Consider the following 12321-nt stretch of genomic DNA (forward strand, 5'->3'; position numbering starts at 1 on the left):
GTCATTAAGTGATTTTGTCATAAATCTTTGACAATGTAAACCTAAGTGACACTTGTGGCTCAAAAAAAAAAACAACAAAAAACAATATATGTGAACGTGCACTATGGTAGCATCAGCCTGTCACAGGTTACAGCGTGATGATTAGAGGAGAAATGGTAGAGCATAAAGGTCCAGGTGGAAAAAAAACCCCAACTCAGTCATTTAGAATTTTGCTGAAATCTGTTGATTTATATATATAGACTCCAGGGTACATTTTTTTGTATTTGAGAGCTATTTAAACGTGTAATTTGTGGTAGATTTTATTATGTGGAACTATTAATATTATGTACAGAATGTGAATCTGAGTAACTTGTTTACAAACTAAAGAAATTACAGTTATATACAGTAAATTACTTTTTACTGAATATTTAAAGGCAAATTGTTGTAAATCTATAGCACTTATTTGTTTTTGTTTTTTTTTACTAATTGGTCATATTGTCAAGAATATTGTTATCATAAAAAACACCCCTGAAATATTGTGATATTATTTCAGGGCCATATCGCCTACCCCTAGTTCAAACTACTTTGTAAAAAAAAAAAAAAAAAAAAAAAAAAATCAAATTAACAATGTGCAATACATGTGATCTGAAATTATAACAAAATATAATTTTTAAAAAGCCACATGCCAGCGAGAAAAGTTTATCGTAAAAGTGCAAACTTGTTCACAGGTCATACATAAAAAAGGGAAAATGCAGTTAGTTAAGTTGCAGTCTCAGTAGGTTGAATTGTAGTAGGGAAGCAATGGTAAAATGAAAATAGAAAATAATTTATTTCCATTCATTGCCCTAAATTGTTTGTAGTTTAAGTAGTTAACCCCACAAAATGGCAAAAATAAATAAATAAAATAACATAAAAGTTAATTTAACTACTGGAGTCGCTATGCCTACTATGAATACTACTGCTTTAAGTACTTGTTCCAGCACTGCCACAGACGTGTAGGCCTAGCTCTCATCAAGCGCACCATGTGATGGTACAGTCAGTGGTTGTGGATGTAAATGGTTAACCCGACGGTGCAGCGGGTTCGCGGTGACGTCACACGCTGGTTTCTGCTGCTTTGGGCCGCTGCCTGTATTTCAGGACGAGGACAAGTGTCTTAAACTACTCTACGACTTCACTCCTAACAGATCACCCGCTACAGCCGGAAAAACATCCTGAAAATGGGCAACTGTCAAGTAGGTACCATGGTCTGAGAGCGTGTGTGCTACAGACGCGCTGGGTATAGAAAGAGAAAGTCCTGTGTAACAGTAAGCAGTCTGGGCTTCTGCTCCAAGAGCGGTAGAGTTTCGGGTTGACGACTAGGATCGAGATTTTATTCCAGGATAAACGTTAGATTTTGGGATTAACATCCAGTAAGATGTTGTATTTGGTGCTGACTCTGCATCATGGATCCAACACTGCAGCGCCTCCATTCGCCGTCAATCTGCGCACATCATAAAAATCGCACTTATCTTATTATTCCACCTTAAATTGAGAGTAATGATATCATATTAATAATATTTGGTGTTTCTTTAAATGTTAACGTCGCGAATGACACCGTGTGACAGACAGTGGTGTCTGGGTTTACGCAGAGGAAAGGGCCACTCCCCTGCGGAATGCATCACAGCCCCGTTAGATGTGTGCGTGTGTAGATGAATGAGTGGGGCTCTGTGTGTAATGTGTTAGGTAAGAGTCCATGGGTGCAGAGATGGGGGAGGGTGCCCAGTAGTTTGTGTCAGATCTCTGTCTTTTTGGTGCATTTATGCTCATTTATTTTATTGTTTTAACTCACTGCAAATTCAGCCACACCAATGCACCGTGAAAAAAGCTTTTAATATCTAACAACGCCTTTATTTTAATGTTTAATTATAAAGTAAGTGCTAAAAACGTATTTCTAAGTGCTTTACAATACAAAAAGCATCTAATTTCATAGTCAAATAATTCAAATTGGTTTTCCAGCAAAAAACAAAATGATTACACATTTTTTTTCTGTTATTCTGTGAAATTTACTGCAAATTCTTTTAGTTACAGGACAGAAAAGTGGCACTGAACGCCTCTTCATTACTGGGGATGATAGATAGTTTTTTAGAATTGCCTCCCACACCACCGTTGGCCTCTGGACCGCACTTTAGTTACTGCCCGTCATTCATGCAGCCCCCACTAAGTTTGTTTAAAGACTTGTGGCCCCGAATTCCTCAACCAAAGCATTGTGTCCTCCCCTCCCCCTTCCCCGTCCGCCAGCTGCTCCTACATCGCTGACTTACTTCCACAGCAATCAGTTTGATATAATTAGGTTATTATAGGATGCTGTTTTTAGCCTTTTGTTTCATCTACATAATCTTTTATTCTCGCAGCCCACAATCGTGGACTATGAGGATTTTGATGTCATGGCTGACATCAAGGCCATCCGCAAAGCCTGCAAAGGGTTTGGTGAGTTAGAAACATACTGAATGAAATTCTGGTTACTTGCATATTACTTAGTTTTATCGTTGCACTGCATCTGTTTTTGTTTTGTCTTCCCTACAGGAACTGATGAGCAGGCCATCATTGACATCCTGGCAAACCGCAGCTCAGCTCAGCGACAGCAAATTAAACAGGCCTATTTTGACAAGTATGATGATGTGAGTGTCGTTCAGTAATACAACCATTCTAATTATTGCCCTAATTTGAAATATATTCTGCCCCATTCAATCACCAATCCCTAATTAAATCTGTCTCCCTGTGGTAGGAGTTGGTGGATGTGTTGAAGAGCGAGCTGTCGGGGAATTTTGAGAACGCCATCCTCGCCATGCTGGACCCGCCCGTTATCTTCGCTGTGAAGGAGCTGAGGAAAGCCATGAAGGGAGCGGGCACTGATGAAGATGTCCTAGTGGAGATTCTCTGCACCGCCACCAACGCTGTCAGTCACAAATTTAAAAGCGTCAAATGAAATTATTAGTGCAGTGTGTAGGATTTAGAGGGATATGCAATAATATATAATAAGTATGTTGGAAATTTGAAAGCATTACCTGTAACACTTATTTCCAAAGTGATCCTCGGTGGAATCAGCAAACAATACTTAACAACAGAGTCATAATTGTAAACAAACAAATTATACACCTTTATGTGACAGGTCAGCTTTAGTGTCATAGGGGGAGAGAGGGGGGATGACATGCAGAAAAGGGCCGCAGCTGAGCCTCAGCTGGGCCACTGTGGCAAGGACACAGTCTTAGCATGTGGGGTACCTGCTTTACCGGGTGAGGTACTGGGTGCCCCTATTCAGCTTTTTACTGGTTTAAATCACTGGCTCCATTTGTTTTGGAGAGGAAGAGACCTCTGCAGATAATTCGACTCACAGTAAAAAACCTTCTGAGCTTAAGTTATCAGACAAAACAAGTGAGCACACAGCACTGGGCTAGCAGCCTGTCTCGGACATGCCAGACAGCATTGGAGAAACACAGAATTTTAATGTTAAACTGTTTTATTCAGTGTTTTTATCGGTTTAAATCACTGGGCCTGTTTGTTTTGGAGAGGAGGGGACTTCTGTGGACAGTTCGGCTCATGATAAAAACCTCCTGAATTTCTGGATAAGAAAAAATGTGAGCACACATTAGCAGGTGGGCTAGCAGACCATCTGCAATGTGCCAAACAGCATTGTAGAAACACTGATTTGTAAACATAAACTGTTTTATTCAGTGTATATACTGGTTCAAATCACAGAGTTCATTTGTTTTGGAGAGGAAGAGACCTCTGCAGATAATTCGGCTTATGGTAAAAACCTCCTGAACATCTGGATCTAAAGTTATCAGGGAAAACATGTGAGCACACATTAGCAGGTGCTGGGCTAGCAGCCTGTCTTCGACATGCCAAACTGCCTCGGAGTAACACAGAGTTTTAATGTTAAACTGTTTTATTCAGTGTTTTTATCAGTTTAAATCACTGGGTCTGTTTATTTTGGAGAGGAGGAGACTTATGTGGATAATTCGGCTTATGATAAAAACCTCCGGAACTTCTGGATAAGAAAAAATGTGAGCACACATTAGCAGGTGGGCTAGCAGACTGTCTGCAATGTGCCAAACAGCATTGAAGAAACACTGATTTGTAATGTGAAACTGCTTTATTCAGTGTTTTTACCAGTTTAAATCACATGGTCCATTTGTTTTTGAGAGGAGGAAAACTCTGTGGATAATTCGGCTCAGGGTAAAAAGCCTCTTAATGTCTGGATCTTACATTATGAGAGGAAACAGGTGAGCACACATTAGCAGGTGCTGGGCTAGCAGCCTGTCTTCGTCATGCCAAACTCCATAGAAGAAACACAGAGAAAGAGACCTTTGTGGATAATTCTGCTCTCAGTTAAACCTTCTAAATTTCTGGCTCTTAAGTTATCAAAGAAAAAAGGTTAGCACAGAGGGGGCAGGTGGGGGGACAGCAGCCCATTTGAACCATGCCGAACAGCTTTTAAGAAATACTGATTTGTAACATGAAAATTCTTACAGGGAGTTTGCGCTTGGCACGGGAGAGATGTTTCAGTTGGTTGCAATCTGCAATCCTCACCACTAACTGCCACAAAATCCTACTCACTGCTCCTTTAAGAGTGAACACATCAACAGTCTGTGTGCCATGTCAGATGCTTTTAACATTGGTGTTAAAACAATTAAATTAGTTTAATGGGTTTTGATGTAGAATATTCTAACTTCTTATTCATGTCCCACAGGACATCGCCATGTTTAAGGAATGCTACTTTCAAGGTAAGTCTTTTGCAAACTTTATTATTCAACATCCACCCATTCATATTGTTTTCATTAGGCCGTAGATAAATCATGCTGTGCAGTTGTTAAACCTTTCACCCCGCTATGTTATGAATGTCACAATTTCCCTTCCTGGTATTTTGAACCCTGGAGGAAATGGCTGGGGGTGACTCATTTGGATGCGTAACATGCTGTACTATTCCTGTCCCTTTAGCCAGCTAATGTACAGTCACGCTGTGTTTAGTCAAGGCCCATCCTGCTGTAACTTCCTGTCCACTATGATACCAGTGCTGATAGCTGATTATATACCAACATCTTCTTTAACATTACTCCAGGGACATTTGCAGTGTGTGAAAGGAATGCTGTAATTCCTCCAAATGGATCCCAAATATAACAGTATCTCACTGTCACTCTAGATACAAGATTTTGTTTAAGAAGTTAATAATTAATTGAATGAATGAGTGACTGAGGCAGAGATACTGGAGGTGCCTGTGCGTGCAACATGCTGGTTAGCTTATCAGGTTGTTAGCTGGTTGTTTTCAGCTACTGTTGCATGCTGGTAGCTGTGCTGCTTGCTAGGGTGAGATAGCTTAGGAGGAATTTTGGTTAGCAAGCATGTTTCTTAGCTGATGTTATAGACACAAGTGCGTGCGTTGTTCACTCAGCTCAGACCCGACCCAGCGAATCACGTTTTCTTGTCACTGTACTAATGTATTTTACAGTACCTTTGGTTTATTTAAAGGGACCACATATTTTTTTTATTTGTTATCACAATTAATTGAATTTGGTTGCAGAACATTCTCAGCTATCTAAAAGTATTAAATTGTGATGTCACTGTCTGAGAATAAAAATGTGAAAGATGCTTTCTAGACTCAAAATTCTCAGTGATACAGGCAGGAAGCCATCATCGAAAAGGCCAAGATAGCAACTGGTGGTTCCGTTAAAGGGGAAGTATGCCCATTTTTGAAATGTATACATGTTATTCATATGGCCTCTGACAGTCTAAAGATATTAGTAAACATGAGCAACTCTCTTCCCAATCTAAAAACTAGCATGTTGAAACTCAAATTTGTGATGTCATCAAGTGAAAAGACTGAAGCTACTCTAGGACAATAAATTAAGAAAGATGTTCTAGATCAGTGGTTCCCAACTGGTGGGTCGCAGCCCAAAAGTGGGTCACGGGTCTATTCTGAATGGACCACAAGTGACACTGTAATTTAAAGTACTGTGAATACTTGACAGAGAAAGCAAACTAGCTCGACAACATGGCCAAATGCTGACTATATTAAACTGTGTGGACCTTGAACTATAATGACTATGGAGAAATCTGGACCCCATAACTAGACCAGTTCAGAACATCTAGATGACACTGAGAGCACTCAGGGGAAAGTTCTGAGTAAATGGGTACATTTTCTGTTTCAGAACTGAGAGCACTACATTAGACCAAATCACTGTAACGTCTGCTAACAACCATCACTTCCTGGTAGACATCCGGCAAATTATTTCAATGTAGAGATATGTGAAATGGCCAAATTTGTTTATTTCTGTCGTCATTTTCAGATGTAACTAATGCTTCAAGATATACAGTTAAACATGGTCGTCAAACCTACCTGACGTTTCTGCTGTGTTCATTTTGTGCACTGTGTTGCTTTGCTATAATCTTTGAATCTACCAGCAGAAGAAAAGCAATGTACTGCTGTGGACGGTGGCCACATCAAGACGTATTTTAACCACCTAAAAATAATCTATAATTATAGTTAAATGTACATTATATTTGGAAATTTTTTACTGCTTTATCTTGCACACTAACTGACAGAGACAGCGGTAGACCAGCAGCTCCTGTGTGCTACAAAGTAAAATTAGTGTTTTTGTCAGTGGAGCCTGGTGGGCTTGAGATAAAGCCTTGAGTTTCCTGTCAAAAAGGAGGCCTTTTTTTGGTGGCCAGAAACTAATTAATTGAGGCAATGTTCGCCCTGCGCCATTTGTTTTAATATAAGTTACGCAGGGATTTCCGCAGAAGATATTGTAATCAAACATTGTGATTGTGAAGGCTGGTTAAGGGAATGGTGGTACACCAAAACTTGTGTCTGATGGTACAAGACTATCAAGGGGTGGACTTCCCCTTTAAATATTGAGACGTAATATAAATAGTGTGACTTGTGGTTGTATTTGACTCTTTTTTTGTTTACATTTCAGTGCATGAGCGCGATCTTGAGGCAGATATTGAGGGAGACACAAGCGGGGACGTAAGAAACCTGCTCATGGCTCTATTGGAAGTAAGTGGCCCTGAGTTTCTACTCCATTCCTGTAACTGAATTCCTCCGTCTGCTGTGGGACTGAAATCGAGCTCACTCTCCCTGTGCCCAATCATTCCCTACACACACGCACACACACACACACACACACTGGCCACAATCCAGACACCCTCTCATAAGTAAAACGGAGGCCAGATACAGTTCCTTCAGTCAGACTTAAAGGCCTCATGACACAGCAAAAGTCACCTTGCTCTTTGTCCTGCAGGGCAACAGAGATGAGAGTTACGAGGTGGATGAGGCTCTGGCTGAAGAAGATGCTACCAGCCTGTTCGAGGTACACTTTCTGTAATGTTATATTCATAATAACTCCATTGCAGACTCATTAATCCTGAACAATATTAATATTTTCTGTATCTGATGCAGGCTGGTGAGGGTCGTTTTGGGACGGATGAGTCCACTTTCAGCTACATCCTGGCCTCCAGGAATTACCTGCAGCTACAGGCCACCTTCAAGATGTATGAGCAGGTAGGTTTTGGTGTCACACTGTCCATAGATAGCTGCAGTGATATTACATATATATGACCTGACATTTCATCTTCAGCTAGCATGTGAATTGATCAGGGCTGGTGTCTTACATTACCCTTGAGAACTGGTGTGGGTGCTCATGTATGTGCAGACAGACTTAATTACGCTTCCTTGGGTTTGGAAGCCGATTTCCGCCAATGAGATGGGGAAAAAAAGATCCTGTCATCATTATAATGAGAAACTTTCTTGAAATAATGAGAATATTTGTCAAAATAATGACACTCTTATCCCAAAAGAATGACTTATACCTCAAAATAACAAGAGGCTTTCCTCAGAATAATGAAATAGTATCCCAAAGTAATGAGTTAGTGCCTCAAAATAATGATAAACAACATGCAATACCGGAAAGCAACCTGCAATACCGACCCGCCCCAGCACCCACACATTTTACCAGTTAGTTTGCAACCTGACCCGACCTGAAACTGTGGAATCTATAATAACCATGCGCTGTTCAAATAATTTGGTTAGGCAGCACAGTTAAAGTGATTTTTTTGGAACATTTCATGCATGCAAAACTAAGATATTATATTTTAAAACAAAGTCAGCAGTCAGAGGATTTCAACATTAAATTATTATTATTATCATTCTGTTTTGTTTTCTTCTAGTATTTTGTGTTTTTTATTTCATTTTATGTATCATTCAACAACTGTGATCTGACCTGTATGTTAATTTTCACGTGAAAATAAACCTGAAAATAAAATTAAGACAAAATATTACCTGCAAATCATATTTTTTTCCTATTTATGTTCCAACCAAATCTATTTTTTTGCTCTCATGGGAAACAGATCAGATTCTTTCAGAGTAGTATGGACAAAGAAATTGAATTCTGTTTCAATAAGATGGGTCACTTTCATATCCTGAAATCCTAAATGAATGTGATCTTAAATCTGAGTCATATTTGATCACTGGCCATGCAGCCGCTGTGAGAACAGTCATATGGGATATCATGTGTGTTTTTCCTATACAGCCATGTTTTTTTCAAGTCATACTTCACTGTGCAGCCACAGTGAAGTACCATACAGTGTCGAAGTGTCCATTGAAAATATGGAATGCTGAGAGCACGACTAGCCTTTATTGTATGGCAGCAAAATAAGGAAATGTTGGGTTGTCATCAGCAGTAACTTAACACGACTCCTTTATAGCTGAACGCCAACATGAAACATTAAAAAAGAGCAGATATCTAAAGCAGAAACAGGACGCAGGAGAGAAACTAAACCCCAAACCACAGAGATTGAGTTAGAACTACAGAAGTACTGAGAGCTGAACACACAGAGACTTTTAAAAATGTCTTCCTCTGGTCTCCTGCACAGACACGAGTTTAATGTCGCAACACACAATACGGGGGGGAGACGGGGGGTCGTGAGGCGTTTGCTGCAGTTGGCGAGACATTACTGCTACCTGGTTGGAAGTGGTCTGGCGCGCTTTTGGCAGACTCCACAGATGGTCCATCTCTGGCGCTGCTCAGAATGTTTAAATTGACTTACGAAACACAAATCGGCAAGGCATGGTTTGGTCCTCAGATCTGAACTGGTGTCAACTGACAGCAATAAATAAATAAAAAAATAATGAGAAACATCCTGAAAATAATGACTCTTTAGTTTCTCATTATTTTTAGGCGGTTACTCATAACTTTGAGATACTGAGTCATTATTTTCAGATAGCCTGAGATACAAGTCATTTTGGGATATGTAACTCTTTATTTTTGGGATAAGTAAGTCATTATTTTGGTCAAGTTTCTAATTATTTTGAGAAAGTTTACAGGATCTTTTTTTTTTCATCACACAAGCAGAAATGGGCTTCCATACTTGGCCCTTTAAAATGTCCCGAACATTTACAATTGTAGGATTAGGAGGGCAGTGTCGACCAAGAAAATGAAACGTTACCACTTTAAGGTCATTGCCAGTACTTAGACTGAACGTGTCATTTTCTCTCCATAGCTCTCTGGAACTGAAATCCTGGATGCCATTGAGAGTGAGACTTCTGGGACACTGAAGAAATGCTACAAAGCTCTTGGTTAGTATGAAATACAAAGAGCTGAATATGAAATACAGTATATACTCAGTCTACGACTTCAAGTCAGGCCTGTAATCATTTACTTGTCCAAGAAAGATGACGCATAAAGAATAAGCCAGGTGATTACTAATATTTGGTTACATAAAAACCAGCACAGAATTACATGGGTAGAATATAATAACTGTGTGTGTGTGTATAGACAGAGCCACAGGATAAGCATAGTGTTGAATAAACAGACTGTATGGGGGTAAACAGCAGTAGAATTTAATGAACGCTTTTCTTTCCTCCCCTCAGTGAGAGTTGCTAAGAACCCTCAGCTCTACTTTGCCAGACGTCTGCACGATGCGATGAAGGGAGCAGGCACTGATGAGGACACCCTCATTCGCATTATTGTGGTTCGCTCTGAGGTAATTGCACTAAAACATCAACAGGTGGAGCTAAATATTGAAAGTTGGTGGTGTTGTTTGTTGTTGTGGGATAAGTAAGGTAATGCTCAATAGTACTGAGGAAACCAAAATGCCTGTGTTTTCTGTGACAGATTTTAGTGTAAGATGCTGACCTCTCATTCTTATGAAGGTGATATCTCAAGAATTCCTTGTGGGGATTTTTTTTTCTTCAAATTTGGCACAAACTTTCACTTGGACTGAACGATGAACTGATTTGATTTGGTAGTCAAAAGTCAAGGTCACTGTGACCTTGCATTCATCTCATTTTTGTTAATGTATAATCTCAAGAATATTTTTAAGGAATTTCTTCAAATCTGATGATTTGGCGGTTAAAGGTCAATTTCACTTTGACCTTGCGTTCATCTTATACTCATCAACGCAATATTGCAAAAAGGCCCTAAAAAAAAGAGTTTCCCCAGATTTGGCACAAACGTCCACTTGGACATAAGAATGAACTGCTTAGCATTTGGTGGTCGAAGGTCAAACATCAAGGTCACTGTGACCCCCACAAAACATGTTATAGGCCATACTGTAACTGACACTTGAGTGGTTCGTGGAGGCATACAACCACAAAGCCATAATTCTATTTTTTTTTTCTTTGTCCTGCTTTCAACAGTACGATTTGGAGACCATTAAAGACATGTACCTGGAGAAGTACGACGTTTCTCTGAAGGAAGCCCTGAAGGACGAGTGCAGCGGTGACTTCAAACGTCTCCTCCTGGCGATCTGCCACTGAAAGTCTGGGAGTTAGGCAGGGTGGACGTGGACGGCAGAGGCAGAGACAGCGGAGTATATTTATACTGAGGGCACTGCTGTTTTCTGTCTAACACACTAATACTACGCAGTCTCTCCATGTGACATTATGTAGGGAGCAGGAGGGTGGAAGTGATAGAATAATTAACTTGGCTTGACTTGTCCAAACTCTGTGAATTTAGGTGGCTCTCTTTTTAAACTTTTTCCACAGATGTTAATTATGAAATTGAACTGGAGTTACTCATTTGTGTCTGTCAATTACTGCCCATTTCGTAGTCAACTTTTAGCTCCAGTTCCGAATATCTTTACCAGCATTTACACAGTGATATGTTTCGTCTTCGTCACTGTACACAAGCACCAAGATTTATACATTTCCAAGAGCTGACTGTCGTCACACTGATGCGATTACAGAGTGTGATTTGATCAGGTGGTGTGATGCTTGACAAGATAATCACATTGTAAACATAAGACATGTTTGTACACTGGCAAAAAAAAAGTCTTTCTGCTGCTGCATTTCCTGTAATGAAACACTAGTGTTACATAATCACCACCGTACAAGTATTACACTGTTATAGATCAAATAATTCTGTATTCATGTTTGATTTTTGTTCTATAGCTTTCACCCTCCATGCCTGTAAAGCTCAGTGACTGATCACTGCTGTTACTAATGCAATCACTCCATGTGGCTTGAAGTTTGTGCTAAGACTGAAGAAATGTGAACGTTTGTCATGAAGGAATATTAGCTGGGATTATGAAGGTTATGCAATGTTATGTGAATGGATTTTATGAATTTTATGAATATATATTTCATCAGTTGCCTATTGAAAGAAACTATTGATTTTCAATGTTTTTATCCTTTACTATAACTAGAAAAACTTGACAAATCCAAATACACCTCACCTTGTTATATATTTTTTTGTATTTTGCAACTAACCCAGTAGAGTGTTTAATATATATCATTTAGTTTACTGTTTTAGGTAGGCCAGAGGGTATAAGAGAAGAAACCTTTAACATCTAGACAGTCTGATGTCATTTGTGCGTCTCTATAAGGCAGCTGAGATTTGATAAAAAGTACCACTATTGTAAAGATTTTGCAACAAGCTGAGTAGATACTCAAGTGAGATAGATACAGCATCAACCAGGGCATCAGTTGGAGCTGTAGGACTAGTTTTTGTCTCTCTATAGCCAAAGAATTTTAGTTAAACTGCAAATAAAGTTCCCTGTAGTGTCAGCACATCTGGTGTTATTTATTTATTTCATTATTTTCAGTATACGTAGCTCTGGAATTGGCAAAAAGGGCATTTTAAAATAAGATTTTAAAAAAGTTGGGGTTCAGTGTCTAGAAAGTTACGTGAGAGTTTTATTGTGAATCATCATATATTTAGATCACCTGCCACAGAATTCTTTATGCATAATGACGCAGTTGTCATGGCAACCTCTCATGTCAATATGATTATTATGATAACCGTATCAAAAATTCAGTAGCTGTCCTATGTATGCTCCAAAAACAAACAGTGAAGACTGTAG

General features: G+C 39.4%; 1 protein-coding gene across 1 annotated transcript; it reads left to right on the forward strand.

The window, feature by feature from the left end:
• The first annotated feature begins 1051 nt into the window (after window positions 1-1051).
• On the forward strand, window positions 1052-12028 carry anxa13 (annexin A13). Its single transcript, XM_049565310.1, has 11 exons — window positions 1052-1211; window positions 2370-2445; window positions 2542-2636; window positions 2744-2914; window positions 4709-4742; window positions 6939-7018; window positions 7263-7331; window positions 7421-7522; window positions 9520-9595; window positions 9890-10002; window positions 10658-12028. The coding sequence occupies exons 1-11, from the start codon at window positions 1197-1199 to the stop codon at window positions 10775-10777; spliced, it is 951 nt and encodes a 316-aa protein (XP_049421267.1). The 5' UTR covers window positions 1052-1196; the 3' UTR covers window positions 10778-12028.
• The last annotated feature ends 293 nt before the right edge of the window (window positions 12029-12321 follow it).

This window comes from Epinephelus fuscoguttatus, linkage group LG21 (assembly GCF_011397635.1).
Source record: "Epinephelus fuscoguttatus linkage group LG21, E.fuscoguttatus.final_Chr_v1".
Lineage (NCBI taxonomy): Eukaryota > Metazoa > Chordata > Actinopteri > Perciformes > Serranidae > Epinephelus > Epinephelus fuscoguttatus.